Source organism: Lissotriton helveticus, chromosome 2_1, assembly GCF_964261635.1.
Source record: "Lissotriton helveticus chromosome 2_1, aLisHel1.1, whole genome shotgun sequence".
NCBI lineage: Eukaryota > Metazoa > Chordata > Amphibia > Caudata > Salamandridae > Lissotriton > Lissotriton helveticus.
This window is the reverse complement of record NC_136059.1, coordinates 897,728,011-897,754,623: the sequence shown is the minus strand read 5'-3', so window position 1 is coordinate 897,754,623 and position 26,613 is coordinate 897,728,011. Positions and strand designations below refer to the sequence as shown.

Genomic DNA, 26,613 nt, shown 5'->3' with positions numbered 1-26,613 from the left:
TGAATCAGCGAGCCACGAAACCAGCCGGCCTTCCAGTGACCAACTCCAGCGTCATCGCCCAGCAATCCAGAGGGAGAACGCCCGGTTACACGCGAGGGCGCCGCAATCGTGGCAAGGCCCCGTTCATCGCACCACTGCGAACAAGCACAGCCATGTCAGGAGAAGGGCCAGTCCAGTATTATGAGTGTCGCCACTGCCCTTTGCGACCTGTGACCTGCGGAGCCAGTCGGCGTCTGTGTCCTCGCCTGGTGTCCGGGCAGTCTGCTCGAGTCCAGGTCAGGCCGCAACGCCAGCCTCGGACGCCTCAGTGCCCACCTGCCGCCCCTCAGTCGCCCCCAGCCGACTAAGGCTCGGGAACCAACCCAGACAGCCGACAGAGATGGCCCCTCCGGCCCCCTAGAGCAGCCCTGTGCCTGGCTGGAGGATGAGGAATGCCGCCGAGGCAGTGACCCACCTAGGCCCAGCCGCACAGGCCCTGCAGGGCACCGCCACTTCCAGTGTGCGACTCACCCTGCCAGTCCCACGCCGCTCTGCCCACTGAGCCCGACCCCCCCCTCAGCGCCGCACTCACCCCTCAGCTCCATGCGTACCAGGTTCGCGCCTCTCGCCCACTCTCCAGGACCACAGATCAGGCAGCCCACTCCTTGCAGCTCTCCAGCCTGGGCGATGTCTCACTGACTCCCTCGTCGGTCGCCTCCGGCGCGCCTGCAGCAGCAGCACGACAGGCCCGCACGTAGGCAGTCCGGGCCCACCAGTGTCATCAGCACCTTCTGCATGTCTGAGCGTCGGACCTCCACTTCCCTCGCAGCCTCGCACAGCCTTGTTCAGGGGAGATGCCCACGCAGTCAGTCCGATCTCGCCCGCAGGTCCCAGCAACGCAGGGAGCCCTTGCTGGCAGCCGATATTCAGGCCGCTCGTCCGTGTCGAGTCAGAGGGGAAGCGCCGCTCTCCAGTTCCCAGCGCCGGTTGAAAACTTGCCCCGGGCCTCCTGAGTTCTGTCGAGGCGCCTATATTTCGGTCCCGTCAGGAGTAGGATGGTATTTGCCCAGTGTTTCGGTTCCGGCGTGTGGTGCTCCAGTTACAAGGCAGCCATTCCGCTACGCGCCGTTGCCACATCCCCTACTTGTAATTTAATTCAACGAAGCAAAAAGTCCTTACTTGGAGGGAGATGGAGAGCTACCAGCAGCTCATGAGCTACAAGTTGAAGACGTCTGATTTGAATGCTATAGAAAAAACCTCCCATTGCTGATAATTGACAGCAAATACTAGCATTGCAGCACAAACAGATATAGCATCTCATTGTAATACAGAAAAATGACTAAATGTGACTATTTATTAAAATATATGCATAAAACGAGCATTCTAGCCAACCGACTGCGAAAAGTAGTGGTGAGTTGGCACAATACTAGAAGGAGTTTTAGCAGGAATGTATCTGAGGGAGTTAACGCATTACTTGATCAGCACCATTGATTTAGCAACTGCACATTCCCTCCCATTAGCCATTCTTACTTTAGATGCAGCTAAGGCTTTCGACCAGGTTAATTGGGAATATCTTATGTTGGGATGCCCCCTATTTCCACGATTGTTCAATTTATATATAGAACCAGTGCCCCAAAGCCTAAGGTTGAATAAAGATATTGTTACTTTTTATGGGGGGAGGTTACAGAGAAAAAAGCTCTCTACTCAGACAGTTTGATGATATATACCTAAGACATTAATAAAGTCCTTCCACTTATGCAGGTCAGAACATAGAACCCAGTGTGGGTGGGTGGTGTTAGCAAAGAAGAAATATGCTAACTGGGGATAAACATAATCCAGGATTTGGACAGGCGTGCCAAATAAAATCTAGAGAACGTGAGCAAGGAAATAGACAGAGTGCTGAGAAGGTGGGAGACTCTGCCCTTATCTATCTACAGTAGAGTGAATCTGGCAACGATGTAATTCCAGACTCAACTCACCTAGTTATACGACAATAGCCCCCTTACTTTTGTTAATAAAACTCTAGTTAAGATTCAAGGGAGAGTAACCACTTTCATATGGCCACCAAGGGAATACGACTATCATGGAAGAAGCTCAGAAAGAGATTAGATAAGGGTGGCTTAGCTCTCCCCAAAGTCCACCTTTATTGCTGGGTGTTTTAAATGAAGAACTGGAGTATGTTGTTTTCTCGTCCAGATGAGACGTGTGTGGAGACTATATAGGAAAAAATGTTAGAAACCTCAATAAAAGAGGGTTTTCTTTATAAATTTGGGGCCCATCATTTTCTCAAAAAAGTGAGGATGAAATGTTTAGGGTGTGCTGCCAGGTTATGGTTTGAATGTAGGGTGTTATTACATACTTTAACAAAATGTCTCCAATCTGGGACTCCCCAGGAGTCCCAAAGTGTTTGAAAGACTGCTTAGCCGGCCAATGAGAGATACTGGGATGGCAAGATGGGGCAGAAAATGGAGGGGATAAGAGAATGCTTGTAAGATCCAGCATGTTAAGACCTGAATACTATCAGCTGTCCACATGGTTTAAAACCAAAGACTGGACTAACAGTGAGCCTAGCATCATAGAAATGGGGTTGCAAGATGCCCAAATAAGGTAGCAGCTAAGTGGTATTGCCACCAGCTGGAGGATAAGAAGTGAGTATGAGCCCAGCGTACCATTTGTGGGAAGGATACTTGCCCCAGGAGGATAAGGAGAAACACTGGCAAGTTTCTTAGAACATGTTATATTCTGTAGTTGAATCCACCCCATTTAGAAGGAATCATCTGTTCACTCTCCACAGAATCTACTTGACCCCTAACACGATCGCAAAGTTCAGAAAGGACAAGGACTCCAAGTGTAAAAAATGCAAGAGTCAGGAAGTGGATGACATTTATACGATTTTTAGTTGTCCATGATTGGCTCAGTATTGGCAAAAAGATGGTAGGATGATGTCTGACATTTTGCTATTGGCTGAAAAGGTAAGCCCAACTTTGGTATTTTTCGGGACGCTGGGGGAAATGGATGGGAGTAACATGTATTATCTGGAGCATGACACATTGCAGTTTTATTTGATTCTGTTGGCAGTAAGGGAAATATGCAGGAGGTGGTCACAGAGGGAGCCTTCTAAAGGGGCTGATTGGTGGAGGTCGATAAAATATGTACACGAGTTGGATAAAAAGTAAATGAGCAAAAGAGACAAATTTTTGCAGCCCTCTATATCCAAGGATTGTGCAACCACTGTTAGTGCCAGTACAATGGCTCTCCCTCCAGTAAAGAATGTACTGGTTCCTGACACTAAATGGTCAGTGAGCATGAGAGCTGGAAACAGTTACGGTCAGACTGGCCTATAAAATTAGAATTCAAAAATGACAAAGTTTTTGTGTTTTACATTTGGCAAGTGGCCTAAAGCCATTTAGACAAAATGGGTATAACAGACATCTTCATAAACAATGGGAACTGTTTCGGTAAATTGGACATAAACCCACATGTTTTTCTGCCTAATCTAGTTTGTAAATCTCCCACTTACGAGGACTGCAAAGTGGCCAGAACACCAGCCCCATGAAAATTCTCTTGAATTATACAATAAAGAATTGGATGAGCTTGGAATGATTTTTCTCATTTTTGAATTTATTTTCTGCAAGATATTGAAATTTAATGAAAGCCGCCCTTTGGAAAATAAAATGAAGGATAGATTGAAACATCAGTAAACCCCATGACTCTGGAAATTGCTGATAAGCAAACTCTTCATTTCACTTACTGCAAGCAAAATGACACTAAAGAACATTCTATACATCTTGTGGACAGAACTTTCAATAAAGTTTTGGTTGTTAGATTGCGGTCAGAAGTTGATGTTAGCCAAAAGAGTGGGAGAATTCGTTTTTTCATCTTCTGTAAGTGACTTTGGGCAGTTGCACCTGATTCTGTGTGTTTCATATACATCTGCCAAATGACAGAATGATGGTAGAATGCCCAAAGGCACAGAAGTCCTTCTTCCATGCAGGGAGGAACGCGGAAGACTTGTACTATCCAGCACTGTCAGGATCTGGACAATGTAGTAACCTTGACAGGAATTAAAATAAGTAAATTACACTGCCCGCGCCCCCTGAAAGCAGTTGTCCAGCAAAGATATTTTTAGGAACACTGGCATGGATCCATGTAATGTATTTACCATAATGCCCTTATTGTTTTAGCTAAATACACTGATCAGCACTTCACAATGATCCTAAATGCAATTAAGTTGGGCTTTAGTATTTGTTTCCACCAGTGCAACAACCCTACTTCCACTCCGCAGGGGAGGGAAAGCAGTGAATAGTATCTATTTTGAAATCTACCTGAATATTTTACCCACCCCTACCTATAAGTTTCACCTATAGACAAAGGCACTCAATGTACTAGATAGATTATTTATCATTTGGAATGATGAGGTGTACTTAAAGACAATATGTAACATTTTGAGGGCGGTCAATTTATGCTGCCTAGAAAAATATAACAATATTAGAATTACTAATTGCAAAAGTGGCTACTGTTATAGAAATATTAGAAAAACAAGAGAAATTCAATCTCAGGCTATGGAGAATAGAAGCAAGGCAATTTCAATAAAGGATGGGATCAGTGTCTAGAGCAAGATTACTGGGTGTACTTACAAACACAGACATCATGGTGAATAAAATGTCAAATAATATTTACAAAAGGATCACTTCAAATCGCCAAACTCAAAAGCTTGAATTTATTTTTTGGGGAGACTCGTTTAACTTTCAATCCCAAGAGAAGTAAGCTAATTTTTTGGACTCAACTGCAAGTCTCTCTTCAGTGCTTAATTTGTAAAAGAATGATTGGAGGTGCCCAAAGCTATATTCAGATGCTCGAGACCAAAGCAATTAAAAGATGGAGCGTCAAAGGATATTCTTCAAAACACCTCATGCCTCAATAATCCAGTACCTAACACCCTTTCCCCTTTATCCCACTCTTACAAGCTCCACTTTCCCCTTTTGTGGCATTTTCTGCCTTTTTTTCCTACTTCTTTTCCCCTTCATTGGTTTTTCCCTCGCTTGCTGTAGGGAAATTTCTGATCATGAAAAATAAGTGCAGGTCCCCAAAAATGAGTGCCGTTGGCCGCCACCAGCAACCACTGGCTCAAATTAAGCTTGGCGTCTCTGACTATTTCTATCTGGTTCTGACAACCACATAACTGTTTTAGTGACCATCCTAAATGTTGTATTGACTAAGAAATACATCTCAATTGCTGAAACAAATGCAGACTCATTATATGCTGTAGGCTAATTCCATGGTAAAAAAAGAGCTCTGTCTGGTTTCACCCTAAAATATGCCCATTAAAAAAGCTCATATATCTGTATTTTGTTAGCCTTACGGCAGGCTATGATTTAGCTAACAGCAAAAAAGTTGTGGGTGTCATTAGACATTTAGGAGACGATCTCCAACTTTACTGAATAATGATTCCACTCTTATTTAATCTCTAACTTTCCTCCTTGGTGTATCTCATCGAATCTTGGGGTGTCAAGGTAGTGTTGTTAGCCAACCACACTCAATTGCTTTTATGCCTTCTAGGATAAAACAGAGACAGCTATTTTTAAGTTTAAAGAGTGCAATGGAGGAGTTGCGGCTTGGATCGATGTGAATTGCATGAAAACGAATGCCAATAAAACCAAAGTTTTGTTTTTTAGGCATACTGATCCACTACGGCCTTACATTGGGTGGCTGTGGAACTCAATGCTCCTCCTAATCCAACCTCTTCAGCCAGAAATGTGGTTATCATCTTTGATGTCACACTTTTCTTTGCATCGCAAATTAAATATATTTTGTCGGTCTGGTTTAGGAAGATAAAAATCTTAAAGAAGTTTCTTTATCTGGTTCCTGAAGTGATGAGAAAAACAGTAATTTACTCTTTAGTCACCTCTCGCCTGGACTTTTCTAATAGTCTTTATCTTGGTCTCCCTAATTATTTGATCCGCAGACTTCAGTTAATCCAGACCACTGCGGCCACACTAGTCAGGAGAGTTCCGCCGCGCCATCATATCTCTCTACATCTAAGGCACTTACACTGGCTACTGGTAAAACACGGTACTCAGGTCCAACAACAGCGGCCTCCTTCACATCCCAATATTTAGGAAGTCTTGCCGTGGAGGTAGCTCTTTTACTGTCCTCACAGCAAAATTATGGAACAGTCTCCCACCTAAATGGCGTAGAGTTGAGTCTTTGACTTCCTTCAATAAGCAACTCAAAACTTGGTTATTTGACACTGTTAAGCCCCTTTGTTATTTCGCCCCACCATACACTGTCTGCTAGAGTGACGAGACATTTCTGGTGAAGCAGCTGCGTACTTTATCGAGTGTTATTTGATTGACTCTTAAAGAAATAAAAAGGCTTCTGTTTCCTTGGTGAGAAGGTTCACTCGTATTTCTTAAAAGTGCATTGGAAATGTTTTCTCCACATGGAATATTATTTTACATGTAGAGGGCAAAATTAAAAACTATTCTTTCAAGTGCACTTTTATAGAGGTGGAATCCTCCATATGGGGACAATTCTGCATTTTGCATACTGAAGTATTCCTGGAAATCTAGAAAAATTGCAGTTTTCCAGAATTAGCCCCGGCTTCTCTGTGATTAAACTGAACAAAAATGTAACATGTACCATCTCGTGTAGGAGTAACCCTCTTAGAGTAGATGTGCAACTTTGAAAACGCGGGATTGCTGTATTTGCCTCATTGTTGTAAATCAAAATCTTCGTCCTGGTGACTTTGCGTGCCAATGATAGCATAAACTGCAATAATTGCCAACAAGTCTGGAAAGTTTAATGAGAATATCTAGAATATTTATTATCTCGAAAACGACTGGTGATAAAAATGCCCAATCCTAACCATGACAGTACTTAATTGAAAACAGAATATGAATGGCAGTGAACACACTAAAGTGTATGCTTGGGTATTTTGTAATATGTTTAATTGTCCAGTGTATTCACAAAACAAGGATGGCCGAGGTAGTTTATGGCTAACAGGTGTCCGGTTTGCAATTTGGCAACGACAGCTATCAGCGACCTTGGTACAAAAAAATTAAAAAATAAAAATGATGCTGGCAACACCCTCCTTGTCATCTGGCTTAGCAGGGAGGCGCTGGAATGTAGGCACCAGCAGCATGACTTCTACTGCAGACTTTCACAAAAAATATTTTTGGGGGATTTTTGCTCCTAGAATGCATTACAACCGATTGTTTTTAAAATGCAAGCGAAATGCCTTTCCAATTTAAAAACCTCTCTTGATATTCAAAACGATTAATAGTTACAAACTATGGAGTTCTCCGAATTGCGGCACTGGAGCTGGCTGTAGTTTGATATATTTTATATCATTTGTTTTTAAATCTCTCTCTGTTTGCGAGCACCGATTGAGCTAAATTGAAACCGCTCTTGTTTATGTTCAGGGGCGGCTGGTGACATTTGAAAGTGGTGTGGCGTAAACTAATTTGCATATTGCACCGCAGCGAGCGAGCGAGCCCGAACCACCTTGCATCCATCCATACATTATTCATGCATCCACCCATCCATCCATCCACCCACCCATCCTGCATCCATACATCATTCATTCATGCATCCACCCATCCATCCACCCATCCATTCTGCATCCATCATTCATTCATGCATCCACCCACCCATCCATCCTGCATCCATCATTCATTCATCCACCCATCCATCCACCCATCATCCATCCTGCATCCATTCCTGCATCCATTCACCCATCCATTCATCCATCCATCCATCCTGCATCCATCATTCATTCATGCACCCATCCATCCATCCACCCACCCACCCACCCATCCTGCATCCATACATCATTCATTCATGCATCCACCCATCCATCCATCCATCCTGCATCCATCATTCATTCATTCATCCACCCATCCATCCATCCACCCATCCATCATCTATCCTGCATCCATTCCTGCATCCATTCATCCATTCACCTATCCATCCATCCACCCATCCATCCTGCATCCCTCATTCATTCATCCACCCATCCATCCATCCACCCACCCATCCTGCATCCATACATCATTCATTCATGCATCCACCCATCCATCCACCATCCATCATTCATTCATCCACCCATCCATCCTCCATCCATTCCTGCATCCATCATTCATTCATGCATCCACCCATCCATCCACCCATCCATCCTGCATCCATTATTCATTCATCCACCCATCCATCCTCCATCCTGCATCCATTCCTGCATCCATTCATCCATCACCCATCCATTCATCGATCCATCCATCCTGCATCCATCATTCATTCATGCATCCACCCATCCATCCACCCATCCATCCTGCATCCATCATTGGAACACTCATACCGTGTAGATTTTTCTGCGTGCTGAGCCAGAGCCAATGATAGTGAACCAGACACAAAATATAATTGTTGATCCGTTTTTTTTAAATTAGTTTGTATACCCATCTTGATTGAATGTAAAGCGCTCTGATATCTGCAAGATCTTGTTTACGACTTTTAGTATGCACCTGCACCTCTGCTCTGCGTGGTGCAGCATTAGCCCATTCAACCACCTTGGCCTCGAGCTTGCTTTGTCGCCCCACCTGCTTACCCCTCACTCAGATGTACGATCTCGTTCAGTGTGGAATCGTCTGGCGACAGATGCCTCTCCTCGTGGCCTGCATGACTCGTGGATACTGGGTTCGCGGGGGGGAGGCGGTGTGGGGATTAATTTAATGAATACAACAAAAAAATAAATTTACCAGGCATCTCCATTCTCCTCCAGTCCCGCGTCGCACTAACTTCTGCCCGCTCTTTTCTTTTGCAATGCTAACTGCCAAATCAGGAGACTGGATGCGCAGGGTGTCGGCTAACCCTTGTTTACTTACTCTATATCCTGCTACTTGATAGGGCACGGGGCGACTTTGCAAAAAACGCGCCACCGCCCGAGCAGGATCCTATCTCCAGACGCTTGCACCACATTAGGCATGCGGAGCATGCCTAATGGTTTGTGAATGTGAGTGAGGGGCGACGCTCCTCACTCACATGCGCAGACGGACCATCTTCTGGACTCCTCGCCTGCGTGTGCTGTGCCTTGACACATGCGCAATTTCACCCGTGACTCACAGGCCGGTCGGAAATGTAAACAGACAAATTCGTCTGCTTACATTCCTGTTGCCCAAACTGCAGTGAGCCGCTTCTTTTGTAGGGCGCTGCCCCGTTGCCCCTATGGACCAGCCGCTATAATTTACATCTTTGTATTTAAGAATTAATACAACTACCTATGACACAACCCAGGGGAAGAACATTACAATATAAAAAATAAAGACCAACTGAGAACATACATGTAATACTTACCAACTTCACCACTTCCCTTTCCCCATTTTAACTCCTACCACTATACCCACACTTCCCACCTGGGTTAAGTACCAAAGTTTGTGCGTGTTTGGTCTGTGCGAAGAGTGTGCGCGGACACATGAATCCTCCTTTATTTTGTTTCACCGCGTGCTTGGGTATCTGGGACAGGAGAGTTCTTTGAATGCAGATGTGAGGAATACCACGAAGGGCTCCCGGAGCGTGGCAACGTTGCTCGCCTCAATCGTTAATGAGAGGGCTATATTTTCCATACCCAAAATGTACCAGAGTTTGTGTAACCAATACTGTATCATTGGTCTTTCTGTTTTCCTCATTCAAGCCAAATTTGCTTGCTTGGATGCAATTAGGGTGGCCAGATATGTTTGCTTTTTAGAGAGTGCAGCCTTTTGAGTGATCATAATATTGAATGGGTAGGAAACCGGGGGATCTCTATGTGGACCATGGTGGTTGTCTATTGCATCCAGAATTTCTTTCCAGTACTCCACCCTGTTAATGCTGTGGGTGGAGTGGAAGCCTCATGCAGCAATTATTTTTGTTAACGTCTATATCCTAAATCTTGCTCCTGCAGGCTAATTTTCAGCCACTCTCCCACCACAGAAGTTCATTAATCCACGTGGCCATTAAAGCTCGACGTGCAGGGCCACTAAGGCTCAATACGACTAAGACCATTAATGCTCATTAATACCTTGGGCCATTTAGTCTCATCACAGTCTGGGACTTGTGGTGCTCTGTGGTGCTCTGAAGGCACTGAGGCTAATTACTAAATAGGGCCACTCAAGTATATTAATGTTTGGGACACTGAAGCTCATCACTGAATGGGAGTACTTTTCTTTACTACTAATAGAGACCATTGAGGCTCGTTATTGAAGCTGGTCCGTTGATGATGATCATTAATTCCTGGGGTTCTTCAGACTCTTTACCTCCTGAAACTATTGACTCTCATTGTTACCTGTAGGTATTTAGGCTCAATACTGGAAATAATAACTGCAATGTGCCTTTAATGCACCCACTTTGCCTAATCGCGTGATCTTCGGTCTACTTTATCCCGGCAACAGCTAGAGTTTGATGCACTGCAAAATGCCTGAAATAACGTCTGGGAAACCTATTCTGGTGGGCGGTTCTCCTAGTATTACTAGTGTTTTACATACTGCTAATTTACATTGACACTCATTATCTGCTGCGGGTCTCGGAAGCTCATTAACAATAGGGCACATTGATGTTCAGTGATATGTGGGAAAATTGACCCATATTACTAGTTTGGGCCATGAATTTTCATTACTGACTAGTGCCAGTGATGCTCGTTATTGCTTTCAGACACCGATGCCCCATTTGCGCTGTGGCCATTCAGGCTTCATTTTCATTATTGCCTGGGGCTACTGATGAGCTCTGAGGCAAGGGAAAATATTTCAACAAGAGACACTTCCTTACCAAATAGGCAAGTCCTAATCATGGCTTTTATATTAAACAACCCCAATCCCGGGCACTGGCCAAGGCTGGATCGTGGTATATGGATTTTAATGCCACATGCTGACTGTTACTCACTGCGCCCTCACAATGGCAACTAACGAGAAGCCCCTCATTGCAACAGCCCTTATGACTAAGCATTCTGCTGCACCCCATCACATTTTGTGTTGTTCCTAGCTAAATTGTAATCATTTTGGGCTCGAGTGAATTAGGATTTAAATAAAAAATAATCGATATACACAAAAAAACACTTTAGTGAATGTTTAGCTACGAATTAAGGGGGAACTCAAATCTTTAGAACAAAAAGCTCAAAAAGACAGAAACTAACGAGTTATGCTAGTAATGTATTAGAGTATTTGCTGGGGTGGAATGTTACCTGAATGCTAATAGGGTGCTAGCCCTGAGTGTCCTGTCCGACCCTGAGTGACTCAACTGCATGTGAAACCGGTATCATGACTTGTTCTTGGCCTGTCAATAGTGAATCCGAGGTCCAGAACCTGTTTGGTGACCTGGAGATGCACACACCCTTTCCTCACATGATACTATTGTCCCGGTCTTTGTTTGTTGACATAAAGCGGTGGTGGCAGCAGACTACTTTAAGTGGATGAATGGAGTGGCGGCTGGCACTGATCGGGGTGGGGAGGTGGAGGGTAAATAAAAAATACAATTTTACTAAACTCCTGACTGCATATTCCTTGCTGGGTCCTCCTCGTCATGCCGGCCTGAATAACAGTAGGCACCCAGGCTGAGGTTTCCCAGACCAATCACAATGCTGCATTGCAAAGTTGTGATTGGTCTGAGCGTTGACGTTTGGTACTCAGCCAGGGAATAGGGGCCTGGGCATGTTCTTCACACAGGCTGTAATGGAGCCTGCGTGGTGAACAGGGAAAGTGTGTATGAATGTTTAGATGGCCTTAGAGTGCCCGTCAAACATTCATGCGCACTTAAAGGGAGTGGAAACCACTCCTCAACTCCCCTACTCTGTCAGCAGAGCAGCCCCGCCCGCACTGCCTGGCAAAGCTGCCATGTCCACAAACAAGAAAAAATAAAATGATAACTTTCAGTTAATATTTTATTTTTCCTTACACTGCTGAAAAGCAGTGGGGCGACGCTCCTCCGCTTGAGTGGAAGAGGCGCCACTGGAGTAATGGCCCTAAACAGATTTTTTTATCCGTTTGAGGAGTAAGGTCTACCGGATGTAATCTTACTCAATAGTTCCCCTTTAATATGACATCTAGTACCTTGCGCTGATGTTCCGTGTGCAAGTTGATTGCAAGTATGTACGGTGTAGATGGTAGCAAGACTGTTTTATGGTTAGTTAGAGTCTGATTGCAGGGAAAAGTTAGATCTATTTTGGAAATAAATCTCCCTCGACGGTGAAAGCATACTGTCTGCATTCCTGAAACTGCAGGATAGAGATGTTTAAAATACATGGATCAAAGAACCCAGTGCCCATTATAGAATTCAAATACAGTGGCAGAAGGTCCCCTGCCACGAAAGAGACAGAACCTTGGGCAAACGGCCCACTAAGGCAGCAAGATAGTAATTCCTAAAATCAGGAAAAGCCTACCAGCTTCTATGTAGTGGCAGTTTCATGAATCCAATGGTCCTACATGCACGTTTATACCCCCATTTAAAGTGGTCCCAAATTGTAGCTAGTTTACTAAACAAAATATCAGTGTAACATAGAAGAGTTTTGCTCTAAACAGGTGCCAAAAATGGGGTAATATAACCTTTTTAATAAGATTACACTTGCTAGTGAGACCAAGGAGTGCTCTATTCATAATTTCCAAGATTGCTTTAGTTTTATTAACCAGAATATCATAATTAAGTGATACAGTACTCTAGGGTGCAATTCGTACTCCCAAATATGATGTTGATGATATAGATGTAATGTCATCTTGTGGATTTGGAAGGATATATATGAATTGAGTTTTACTGGAATTCATGAAATATCCAGAAACCAGTTAAAGGTCAAATGGCTTCTCTCTCAGTAATAGGCATTGTTAGATTGGGATTAAATGAAAATATTGCAATGTCATCCGCATAAATTCACTTTAAGTGACAAGGGACAAATAGCACTTTTGAAACAGTGCAGAAAGGACTTCAGAAATAACCAAATAATTGTGGGGAAAGTGGGCACCCCTGACGTGTCCCTCTGTTAATCTGTATACCCTCAGAAATTCTGACCAACATACAACCTTAGCAGACATACCTATATATAATGCTTGGATTTGAGCAAGGAATTAGGGATTACATGTTTAGAGTAAATGTTTCCCAAATATATTACCAGGAGATCCTATTGGATGCCTTCTCAGTTTCTACAAGGATCAAGCTGGCAGGGATATTTAATTTGTGAACAAAAGTGAATGGAAATATATGTCTGACTGCAGGAGAGAATTGCTATATGATATTGTTCCATGCTCTGGAACAAGGAAGTCAAATATTAATAAAGTAGGCAGCATTCCCTAATGATAAGATAATAATGATAAAGAATAGTACCTTGGATTTCCCCCGGGGTTACCCCTGACAAGGTAATCATTTAGTGAACTCGCACCTGCGCCTAAAAATGACCTAAAACCGTTTATATCTGCTAAATCACCGAAGCTATTTAGGGCATCAAGGGCCAGATGTAGGTGTCAAAATACCAGTCGGAATCGGCCGAAAATACCGATTTTCGGCCGTTTCCGACCGGTATTTTGACATTGGTATGTAGGGGCACTGAAAACTTACAGATTCGTAATTTTACCGATTCGGTAATTTTACCAAATCGGTAAAAATACAGATTCTGTAAACTTACAGAATCGGTAAATGTTACCGATTCGGTAAATTTACCGATCGGTAAAATTACCGAATCTGTATTTTCCTATGTAGGTAGCACTTCTAACAGTGCTACAGGGCCTTTAGAATTCATTATTTACCATGCAATACAATTGCATGGTAAATTACGAATTCTTGTGGACATGCACATCTGTGCATGTACACCTGTGCCATGTGGCACACAGACATGCCCTAAGGGCATGTCTGTGTGCCACATGGTGCACAAGCCAGTTACAGGGGTGCAACAGGGTGTCAAAGTGACACCCTGTCCCCCTTTGCAATTCGGTATTTGTACCGAATCGGTAAATACCGAATCGGTATTTGCTATTGAATGCTATGGGTTCAAGGCCCATAGGATTCAATAGCAAACACCGATTCGGTAATCGGTAATTACCAAATATTACCGATTCGGTATTTTTACCGATTTTTTTACCTACATAGCAATTACCGAATTGTAAATACCGAATCGGTAAAATTCGGTATTTACCATTCGGTAATTTGCTATTACCTACATCTGGGCCCTACATCGCTGTAGATGATCAGGAGCATGACTAATGCATGCAGGTGGGACTGTGGAACCCTGTAGTTGAACAATCATTAATATGTGTAGCGTTTCGTACCATTAAAATAGGGCTATGAATATTTACTGCGACATTCTATATTTTCATAATGGATTTGTGAATTTATAAAACAAACGCATAAATACGTCAGGTACTGCTACCTTTTAACGAGCATACTAGTTAACAGCCACTGTCCTCACAGCACGCTGATGGGTCTACTCAGAAAATGTTGTCAGTCTGCAACTCTTGCCGTTCTACCGCACAGTACTATTGATTTCAAAGTTGATACAACATTGTTTTGATCTAGGAATTCTTAATCAATCAGCTCGGAGGGGTGTACTCCAAAAGGACAATTCTTACAGGTTGGAGTTGAAATATATGCAGGACCACCAACAAAGTCTTTGTTCTGTAAGAGACTTTCTGACAGAGATACACAGTTACACAATGTAAATCTTTCAACCAACACTAGCAATAAAATTGGATGAAACCACGGATTAATCATGATAAAAATATGCAGGAACTCTAAATATGCTCCTAGCTGTCTCACAACTTCATTGCAGTGTGTAGAATGAGATCTACATCTCACAGAGATACATACAAATGTTTCAATCGTGTTTGAGAGCCACAGTAAGAATATACAGTGCAGCAAAAATAATAGCAATGTAGCAAAAGGGCACTTCACTCCTAAATAAATATATCTAGCATCATTAGCTGCTGTTTAGAATCTCTAACGGACAGACTACATTTACTTCAATTTTCAACAATCTGCTGCCTAGTGCAGCTAATGAAATCTCTGAATGACAACATTCCATACTGTAAAAAGTGCATACTACTGCAAATACATTTGAGAAACTGATTTTAGAGAATCTGTCATTCAAAAGTACTGAAATAAAATGTTAAAACTGTGAAGAAAGCGATCTTCAGAACCTGAGGTATGAATTCCCTTGCTAAAGATACAGCTTTTCTGTATGCAGCGTCACCAGCATCGTTTTGTTCAACAACATGGCTGACCAGTCCAACAGCCTTTGCTTCTTCCCCATCTAGTACACGCGCAGAGAAGATGAGCTCTTTTGCCAAAGCAACGCCAATGGCACGAGGCAGCCGCTGCGTACCGCCTGCAGTGAGCAGAATGTGAAACAAAAGCATTTATTACATTAGGATTCAACATTAAGTTCTACAAAGTATATACTTATGTAAGTATACTTACATATAATATACGTGTTCATATTACGAAGCAAACCTTGCCATGACGCAAGTACAAACGCATGCAAATACAGTAAATGATCACAATTTGCGAAAAATGAATGTGTTTTGTTTACAGAATCTTATGACAGACATCATTAGGATCAAATACAGATTTTCTTTTTCAGACTTTCGGACAAACAAAATACAAATCTAAATTTCCTAGTTGTGTCATTTCTGATGCCCTCCGTTGTCACACAGTTTTTCGTATAACAACAAAGGAAAGACTGAATTACGTACATGGAAGGCAACAAATGAGCTGCAGCCTTGGATACAAATTTAACCTGTAAGGCAAAATTTTTGATGTGGCTCTAGTTAGAAGACATTTAAGAGTCTTGGGTGTACATCAACGGTCTTGTAATTTGACATTAAAGTGAGGCGGGTCCTGGGATGTCTGGGGCATCTTTGAGATGCTATGGAAAAACATACCTATTGAAATTCACGATAAATCTGGTTGGTGGAACATAGAACTTGCTCCACTAACCTCAAGACTTGATTCAATGCAAGTCTTGGCGAATATGAGACAAGAGTCTGATTCACAAAGCTATTACTTTTCCACTGGCATAATGTTTATCGACGTGCCACTGTCTATGATAAAAGGTATGGAGCACCCATTCACCATCAGTGTACTTTTTGGACAATATCCAAATGAACTTTGCACTTTCACTTGTCGATCTCATTTCGACCGGCATTCTTCCTTGCAAGAAGCTAATCCTACAGGCACACGTTGGCCAGTGATCACCATCTTCCTCACAATTGACATCATTATTTTTCTGCTTACCTTAACTGATGTTACCACTTATCCTTGTGGGTTTGGTTGGAATGTCTCTGGAACTTTCTGGCATTCTTTTTTTTCTCGATGTGATGAACTTGATATTTCCTTCGCTCTGCAAACCATTACAAAATGGTTCTCTTTCCAGCAGCCTTTGAGAATTTGTCCGATGGCAGGACATTTACCTTCATGTGAGAAGGAAAATCCACAACGAAAACATAACTTCTTTTTCTTTGGAGACATTACTTTGAGGCCTTTTACCCTGGGTCTCGCTAACTTCTCACACTGAGCTCTGATTCATTTTGGGCCGTTCCAGCCTCCATTATAGTGGCTTGTCTGTCAGCTATTTCTTCCGCTCTCAGCCTTCGTCATCTGAAGGAATCAGAGAGACAACCATCGATTAATCTGAGACACATGGCTTCTTCATCGTTGTACTCATTAAATTTGCAATGCTTGATGAGCGAATCAAGCTTTCTACAAACTCATCCATCGTTTTATCAGCTTTCTGCCGTTCTTGAGTGAAAAGGTACCTTGCAGAGTTGACATTTAGCGCTGGATTGAACTTGATGCTTAACGCCTCTTTGCTTTGATGATCTGTCACTTCATCACCATGTGGTATTTTCTTTATCACTTCTTTTACTCTTTCAAGTGCCAAATTAATTTAGAGATTTAATTATATTTTTATCATTTGCCACTTCCAGTGTGTCAATGAAATAACTACATTTTCAATCCGGAAGTCCATCGGTTACCAACATACTGCTTTTTGGCGGCAGCGAAAGGAGGCGGTGGTTTTAAGAAGGCATCAGCACCATATTTGACGCTCTTTTTAGCACCCATTGAAAAGCTTCACTATTCCGACCGCCACCCACAGCCTTTCAGTCGGTCTGAGTTGATTCACCAGCCTCATAAGCACAAACCGCATGCATCTGCTTGGGTTGTGGTGCATGGTGTTGAGGTAACATGGCCCTCTTTGATATGGTTCTGGTAAGCGTATTCTCTACATATGTGGTTATCGCCGCCTTCAATATTTTTCTGCGTTTCTCTGCTTTGACTCATAGCATTCTCTTGCACCTGGCTATGACTGCTCTGTGCACTTTACATACCAAGTTGTCACAGCCCTTAGTGTTTCTTAATTTCCTCTTTTAGCACTTTTTTTAGCACTTCTCTGTACCTGGTTGTCTCTGGCTTTAGTATTGTCATACTGTATGAATGTCTGCTCTGTGTTAGACTGTGGCACAGTATCTCTTGTCAAAACTTTACCAGAAAATTTCTAGCTGACATCAAAAAGACTTTCTGTAAGGGCTTCGCTTTCTTCACAGGCCTTGCACTGGCTGGAGCAACGGTTTGACTGCACATATGCCAACCGCTGATTTTTTCACTTTAACTGAGGGGCACGTGGCATGCACGAGCAGTTTACTGAACCACGGCAAACTCTCCAAAAGAGTACTCTTGGTTCTTTGGGTTGCAGGGTTTACGCAATCCCCTATCTCGTCGCCAGTTGTAACGTCTTCAGAGCTCAGGTACATGTAAATGATTATGCCACACACGGAGCTCTGTATTACACATCTTTATTCTTCAGAGTTTAACCGTTAGCTGCCCATACTACTTCATTAATTTCCTTAACCTCACCCAACCACATACGTCACTATTCCATGGAGTCGGTCAGGGACAAAAGGAGTCCTGCTATCTATAACACACACTACACTACAACTAGCGCTTAATGATCTAGAGTAAACTGAATGTTTCTCCATCATTAAATTAACACTGTTCTCATAATGTGTGACCAGCAGACAGAGTTATTTGATACAAGTCTTCAATTTAATGGATTTCAGCATTCACCACTTACTGAATAGAGTCATATTATAGTGATACTCTTCTCCCAGTCAAAAATAATGCCTCCTTCCATACCTAATACCCTGGCAACCCAATGTTCTTAAATAATTATCTAAAGTTGGCCACATTTTCTACCATTAAATACGAGTCACCTGGAAAAAATTGAGGTGCTGCAGTACTCTACGTGATGAATAACTATTTGATTAAAAAACACCACAGTATTTTCCAGCCTCTAACCTCAACCTCAAGGAGAAGTGTGGCTCACTGGTTAGAGCGGCAGACTCTAGCAGAGATCAGGCCCGGGACCAGGGTTCAAGTCCCGATGCGGCAGGGTCTTGAGCTCAATGTCCGTGGACTCTATAATTCTCGCTTCGACGCCTACTCTAATCATGGGTCCCACGCTGCAACTCTGGGCAATAGCTTGCTTAATCTCCACAACGGCCCCTACAACACTGGGATGCCTGGCTTCACCTTGGGGGTGCCCAGGAGGGGCATCTCACAGGGAGAGCCAGGAAGGGTTCCACAGCGTTATACAGCGCCGGGACGCCCCGTTGGGGCAGCTGTGCGCTTTACAAAATACACATCATACAAGTGTTGAAACGTTATATCATGGCCTGTCTGCAGTGCCATCCCACAGAAAGTAAATTTTCATTTTAAAATGCGTACCTCTAATCGGCTGCCTAACTGCACAATTGTGCATTTGGCCTTTGCACTGACATGCTCACAAAGCCACTATGACATTAGTACTGTTTTCTTCGTGCCAAGCTACACACTCACAATAATATGATGTGAGGGATTGGTTACATGTTAGTATGTGCTATCCCAACGTTGTCTTTGGTACATACACATGCATTGAGGAGCTATTATGTGCCTGTATCTTAAACTACCATTACTCTAAATTCTCAGTTAAACTTGGTATCCAATTAATATGTTATGCCCAAACAACATTTATGTTCTCCACGCAGCTGTTCCACTTCACTACCTGTTACCTTCACTTCATGCTCCTCCCTTTTACTGGCCTCCACTCAGCAGAAACTCATTGATAATCTGTGGAGGGAGATTGTCCTCATAATGGAGAGCAGAGGTTCAATAATTCTTCTTTATTAGGCTAGAACACTAAATCAGCAAAGCAAACAACATCACCTGATCTGCTCTGCTCTTTAAAGGATAAACTCTCTATTCTTCGACCATGGCACTCTTACACTACTACCATGACAAGTACCTTTACAGAAGCCCACAGCGATATATTCCTGTGTCTTACCATGCAATGTTTACTTTCTGCAGTCGAAAGTTGAGAAAGGGGTAGCTAGAGCTGACCTGCTAAGATGTGCAGAGCTGTGTGTGTGTAGCATTTTGCATATTTATTACAAATAAGTACTTGTTCCTCGACTTGCATGTGAACCATCATTTTTTCAAAGTCCTGTATTTCTGATATTTCTGCTTTGACCGCGCCTCCGGCCTGGTTGCCCCCTCGCTCCTCCACGCTCCTGCTTCAGAGACCCATGCAGTGCCAGACCTTTCCTACGCCGAGAGCAGCGCCCCAGCCGCCGCAGGGCCGCCCGCTCCAACCGATCCCGTTTCCCGCCGCTTCCTGCCGGCGCCCTTGCCCCCTCACCACACGATTGGTGGACGCGACACCGCCTCCCAGCTGACCCGCCCTCCCGGCTCCCCTCTTATGTCGCCCCCTCAGCGACCGCGCAGCGGACGCGCGCAGCGGGAGCACCGATTGAGCGCCGAAGGTGCGCCAAAGGTAAGCCCGTCTGCGCCCGTCCGCGCCTGGCCCGCGCCCAGCGCCAGGACCCCTGGCCCCCACCGCCGGAAGCCGACCAGACGGACCTACGATGCCACCGAACTCATCGCTCTCAACACCGGCCGAACCCCGGGTTGCTACCGAGCCACACCGAGACGCACCCACGGACCCTTCATCTGCAACGCCTGCAAGTTCACCTGCAACCGGACCGGCTCCACTCCGCCAGCGCTCAAGACCTCGACGAGCAGCAACAGCAACCACCTGAAGGGCATCCTGCTCAACACCCGCTCCGTCCACAGACACGCCGTCGAGCTCTGGAACCTGCTCGACACCACAGACCCAGACGTCGCCTTCCTCACGGAAACCTGGATGAACGACTCCTCAGCGCCCGACATCGCCATCGCCATCCCGGACGGCTACAAGATCATTCCGAGGGACCGCATCAACCAGACTGGAGGAGGCATCGCCATCATCCACAGGAACACCATCCGCATCACGACCGACACCGACGACACCCTCGCACCCGCCGAACACCTGCACTTCCAGATCCACGTCAACCCCAAGACCACCCTCAGGGGCACCCTGATCTACCGTCCCCCGGGACCCCGCACACAATTCAGCGAAGACATCGCCGACTTCATCAGCCCGCACGCCCTCCCCTCCGCTGACTACATCCTCCTCGGGGACCTCAACTTCCACCTGGAGAACAACAACTATCGCAACACCACCACCCTGCTGGACAACCTCGCCAACCTCGGACTCAAGCAACTGGTGACCACCCCCACCCACTACGCCGGACACACACTCGACCCGATCTTCTCTTCCAGCAAAGACATCGCCTTCAGCCACGCCACGGAACTCAACTGGACGGACCACAGCTGCGTCCACTTCAGCTACAGAAAAACCACGCTCCACCATCACCAGCAACAGGCTCCCCGCAGAAGCTGGAACAAGATCACTGCAGACCAGCTCGCCACTTCCCTGAACAAGAACCATCCCACCAGCACAACGAACCCCAGCCAAGCGGCCACCAACCTCACGAAATGGATCAGCGACTGCGCAGACGACCTCGCCCCGCTGAAGACCCCGCCGAGTAGACCCGGAAGCAAGAAAGCCCCATGGTTCAACGACGAACTCAAGAGCTCCAAGAAGAACTGCAGAGCACTCGAGAAAACCTGGCGCAGAGACCCAACACCGGACAACATGACTGCCCTCAAGCTCGCCACCCGAAAACACGACCAGATGATCCACGCCACCAAGAAAACCGCATTCAAGGAACGTCTGGACAACAACGCACACAACAGCAAGGAACTCTTCAACATCGTGAAAGAGCTCTCCAACCCCAACGCCGGAAACAACGACATCACCCCTTCGCAAGACCTCTGCAACTCCCTCACCTCCTACTTCCACAACAAGATCGCGGACATACACAACAGCTTCAGCACTCACCCGACGCACGCCACGACCGAACCACCGCCCCCCACCACCACCCTCCGCGCCTGGACCCCGATCAGCACCGAAGACACCATCCGCACGATGAACTCCATCCACTCCGGATCTCCGACCGACCCCTGCCCCCACCACGTCTTCAACAAGGCCGACGCTGTCATCGCACCCCACCTGCGGGACATCATCAACACCTCCTTCGACACCGCTACCTTCCCGGAGAGCTGGAAGCATGCCGAACTCAGCGCTCTACTCAAGAAACCATCAGCCGACCCCACCGACCTCAAGAACTACCGCCCCATCTCGCTGCTCCCGTTCCCGGCTAAAGTCATCGAGAAGACCGTCAACAAGCAACTGGCCGCCTTCCTCGCGACAAACGGCTCCCTCGACCTCTCACAGTCTGGCTTCCGGGCCAACCACAGCACCGAGACCGCCTTGATCGCAGCTACAGATGACATCCGAGCCCTGCTTGACAACGGAGAAACAGCGGCCCTCATCCTCCTGGACCTCTCCGCGGCCTTCGACACTGTCTGCCACCGTACCCTAGTACAGCGCCTCAGCAACGTCGGAATCCAGGAGAAGGCACTGGAGTGGATCACCTCCTTCCTCGCCGGAAGGACACAGAGAGTCCGCCTCCCTCCGTTCAGATCGGAAGCCACCGAAGTCATCTGCGGCGTCCCTCAAGGCTCCTCGCTCAGCCCAACACTCTTCAACGTCTACATGAGCCCCCTGGCAGCCATCGCACGCCAGCACAACCTGAACATCATCTCCTACGCCGACGACACCCAGCTGATCCTCTCCCTCACTAACGACCCCGCCACCGCCAGAGCCAACCTGCACGAAGGGATGACAGACGTAGCCAAATGGATGTCAAACAGCCGCCTGAAACTGAACTCAGACAAGACGGAAGTCCTCATCCTGGGATCCTCACCCTCCGCCTGGGACGACTCCTGGTGGCCCCCCGCCCTGGGTAGCGCACCCAAACCAACTGACCACGCACGCAACCTGGGCTTCATCCTGGACTCCTCCCTCTCCATGACCAGACAAGTCAACGCCGTCTCCTCGTCGTGCTTCAACATCCTGCGCATGCTACGCAAGATCTTCCGATGGATCCCCACCGAGACCAGGAAGACGGTCACCCAGGCCCTCCTCACCAGCCGACTGGACTACGGCAACTCCCTCTACGCCGGAACCACCGCCAAACTCCAGAAAAGACTCCAGCGGATCCAGAACACCTCAGCACGACTCATCCTGGACATCCCCCGCCGCAGCCACATCTCCGGACACCTGAGAGACCTGCACTGGCTCCCGGTCAACAAGAGAATCACCTTCCGGCTCCTCACCCACGCACACAAAGCCCTACACAACCAAGGACCAGGATACCTCAACAGCCGCCTCAACTTCTATGCTCCCAAACGCCAGCTTTGATCGACCAGCCACGCCCTCGCCACCGTCCCCCGCATCCGAAGAGCCACCACTGGAGGAAGGTCCTTCTCCTACCTGGCCGCCAAGACTTGGAACTCCCTTCCGATCCACCTCCGCCTGACCCAGGACCACCTCGCCTTCAGGAAACAGCTCAAGACCTGGCTGTTCGAGCAGTAGCGGACCCCCTCCCCCCAGCGCCTTGAGACCCTCCGGGTGAGTAGTGCGCTATACAAATGCGGTGATTGATTGATTGATTGAAGAAAGAAAGGGCTCAGAAAAAGGAACCAATCAATGAATGCAATATCTCTGTTCGCATATCTGAAAATCCTACAAGCTTTGAACACGAATGTTTGTATTTTCGTCTACTTCTATTTATGCAATTTTGAAATTTGTTCTAAGCCAAATCTTGGCATAGTAATAAAATGATATGGGTTCTGCCAAGTAATCCCTTTTGAGATTTTAACATAACATAGAGCAATACTATTTGACACAGCGAAAAGTAGATCTTAGAGATAATGTTTGCTATTGCAAATGTGCTCAATCACATTTTTGATAAATGGATGAATGGAAGTGCTAAGCTTAAAACAAGCATTGGCAAAACCAATAGCTCTCACTTATGTGAGAGCTATTGGCTTTGGAAATATGTTTAACACCTTCCGCGCTCATGACGAGCTCAGCTCGTCATGAGGCACGGTTGGCTGTGCTCATGACGAGCTGAGCTTGTCAAAACCGCCGCAACGCTCGTACGCGGGGATCATTTCCCTGCTGTGCTGCTGATCGCTCGAAAACGGGCTCCGCTCGTCATGAGCACAGCGCCACCGTGCAGCGTGATGAGCCGAGCTCGCCACAAACAAGGTGGCGTCGCGCGCAGCCCCCCCCAGCACTGCAGGGGAATTAGCCCCGCAGCGAAGGGGTTAAGCCATGTTGTACACCAGTGTGGCTGCAATTCAGCATGACTAAAAGTTAGTGGTATGGGGTAGATTGGGGTAAATCCAAGTGGGGTAGAATGGGGTAGATTGGAGTAGAGTGGAGAGGCGTAGATTGGGGCAGAGTGGAGTAGGGTAGATTGGGATAAAGTGGGCTAGAAATGGTAGATTTTAGTGGGTTAGAGTGGAGCAGACCGAAGTGGGGTAGATTGTAGTGGAGCAGAGGTAGATTGTACTGGAGTAGAGTGGGGTACATTGGAGAGCAGTGGAGTGGAGCAGAGTTGGATGGAGTGAAGTGAGTGACTTTGGGGTTGAGTGGTGTGGGGTAGATTGAAGCGGGAGGGGTAGATTGGGTTGGAGAGGGTCAATTGGGGTAGATTGGAGTGGGGTCGATAGGGGTTGGGTAAATAGGACTGGAGTAGATCGATGTAGAGTAGAGTGGGGTCAACTGGAGTGGAGTGGGGCAGATTAGAGTAGAGTGGGGTAGATTGGATTGGAGTAAAGTGGATTGGAGTGCGGTGGATTGGAGAAGAGTGGGGTAAATTGGAGTGAAGTGGGGATGATTGAAGTGGAGTAGATTGGAGTGGAATTGGGTAGATTGAAGTGGATAGATTGGAGTGGAGAGGGGAATAGTGGGGCAGATTGGAGTGGGGTAGATTGGGTGGTTTGGGGTGGTGTATATTAGGTGGTTTGGAGTGGGGTAGATTGGTTGAGTTGGAGTGGGGTAGATTGGTGAGTTGGAGTGGAATAGATTGGTGTGGAGTGGGGCATATTGTGGTAGATTGGAGTGGAAGACTGGGATAGAGTGCAGTGGGATAGATAGGAGCGGAATGCAGACTGGAGTGGAGAGGGGAAGATTGGACTGGGGTTGTTTGGAGTGGGGTACATTAGAGTGGATTGTGGAAGATTGGAGTGAAGTGAGGCTGACTGGAGTGGGGTAGGTTGGGTGGGTTAGAGTGGGTAGATTGGAGTGGAGTGGGGTACATTGGAGAGGAGTAGAATGGGGAAGGGTCGTTTGGAGTGGGGCAGACTGGAGAGGAGAGGGGTAGATTGGGGTGAGGTTGATAAGAGTGGAGTAAATCAGGGTAGATTAGGGTAGAGTAGAGAGGAGTATATTGTGGTAAACTGGGGTAGATTAGGGAAGAGTTGAATGTGGTGGATTGGGGTAGATTGTAGTGGAGTAGAGTAAATTGGAATAGAGTGGGGTAGATTGGAATGGGGTAGACTTGGTGGATTAGAGTAGGGTAGATTGGAATGGAGTGGGTAGATTGGGGTAAATTGGAGTAGGTTAGTTTGGAGCAGGCAAGTTTGGGGTTTGAGTGGAGTGGGGTATAGAGTGAGGTAGAGTAGAATAAATTGTGGAAGAGTCGGGTAGGGTAGATTGTGGTGGGGTACATTAGAGTACGGTGGAGTGGGGTAGATTGAGTAGGGTGGAGTGGGGTAGATTGGGTGGTCTGGAATGGGGTAGATTTTGTGGGTCTAGGGCGGAGCAGCGTCACGCCACTGCTTTCTCGCACTGAGAGAAGCAGAAACATAAAATGGTAATACATTTCCGTTATTACCATTTTATGTTTAGTTGCGGGCAAGCAGGTGGACGAGACTGCTCTGCGAGCAGGGGAGAAGTGGTGTGCCCACTCCTGAGAGCGCAATGACTGTTTGGTCAACCTTCTGGGGCCACCCAAACCAGTCATGCGCACTCTGCCCTTTCTACATGCAGGCTGCAATGCAACCTACATGGAGAACATGGCCTTCCCGTAAGCTCCTGGCTGGGCGGCGTCTCCACCAATCACAATGGTGCCATTGCAGCTTTCTGATTGACTTAGGGGAGGGGAGGGAGGCTGCCTGCTTCCTGTTCCTGTCTGAGGGAGGAGAGCAGGAGCCAAGAAAACACAGGACCCGGCCGGTGGGTAGGTATGCTTTTTATTTAATATTAAATTGACCACCACACCCCACACGATCCTCCGCCCCCCACCCACGATTAATTGCGCGACTGGTGGTTAGAAGTGGGGTAGATTAGGGTAGAGTGGGGTAGATTGGACTGGGGTAGATTAGAGGGGATTGGGGTACATTAGAGTGGAGTGGGGTAGATTGGAGTGAAGTGAGGTAGATTGAAGTGGGGTAGGTTGGGAGGGTTAGAGTAGGGTAGATTTGGGTAAATTGGGGTGTAGTTGGGTAGACTGGAGTTGAGTGGGGTAGATTGGAAGGGTGTGGGGTAGACTGGGGGAGTGCTGTAGATTGGAGTGGACAGATTGGATTAGGGTAGATTGGAGTGGGTGTAGATTGGGGTAGGGTAGTTTGGAAGGGGGGAGATAGGAGTTGAGTGGGATAGATCGGAGTGGGATCGAGTGGATTGGGGTAGAATAGAGTGGGGTAGATTGGGGCGGGGTAGAGTGGGGTGGGGCTGATTGCGGTAGACTGAAATTGAGTGGGGTAGAGTGGCATAAAATAGATTGGAGTGAAATGGGGTAGATTGGAGTGAAGTACGGTAGACTGGAGTGGTGTGGGTTAAGTGGCGTGGAGTGGAGCAGCCTGACATATCATAGAGTGTCTTAGACTGGAGTGTTGTAGAATTGCGAGCCATGGCGTTAAGTGGAAGGGCATAGAGTGAAGCAGAGTGTTGGAGTGGAGTAGTGTAAATTGGAGTGTCGCAGTGTGGAGTATGCATGGTCCAGTAGTGCACTGCCATTACAGACAACACATTTCCAATTGAAATGACCATTACGTTTGCAGACATACAGTTTTACTGTGCACAAACAATAATGTGCGGAAATGTCATCACCTAGTGCATTGATATGTTTTGATTGTATTCAAATACTTGCTTCCACCACTGTGAGAAAATGGAGTTCTGTTGCCTGGCTTTTGATGCAACTTTGACTGTAGAGTACTCGGTCCCTGCTGTTCAGGTTCCCAGTACCAGTGTTCTTTCCCAAAAAACATGTCCACAATTGGCACTTCTGCCCCCCTGTAAGCCCCTAGTAAGTGGTACGGTGGGGGCCTAGGGCTCGAGGCTGAAGAGTGTTCCCTAGAACCCTC

At 46.3% G+C, this 26,613-nt stretch overlaps 1 protein-coding gene across 3 annotated transcripts in view; it reads right to left on the bottom strand.

Moving 5' to 3' along the window:
- Positions 1-26,613, bottom strand: part of AUH (AU RNA binding methylglutaconyl-CoA hydratase) — a 789,095-nt gene that overhangs the window by 71,307 nt on the left and 691,175 nt on the right. For all 3 annotated transcript variants that reach the window (XM_078675624.1, XM_078675622.1, XM_078675623.1), the window contains one exon: positions 15,114-15,301. In XM_078675624.1, coding sequence (XP_078531750.1) covers positions 15,114-15,301 — 188 coding nt within the window. The remainder of the gene's footprint in view (positions 1-15,113; positions 15,302-26,613) is intronic.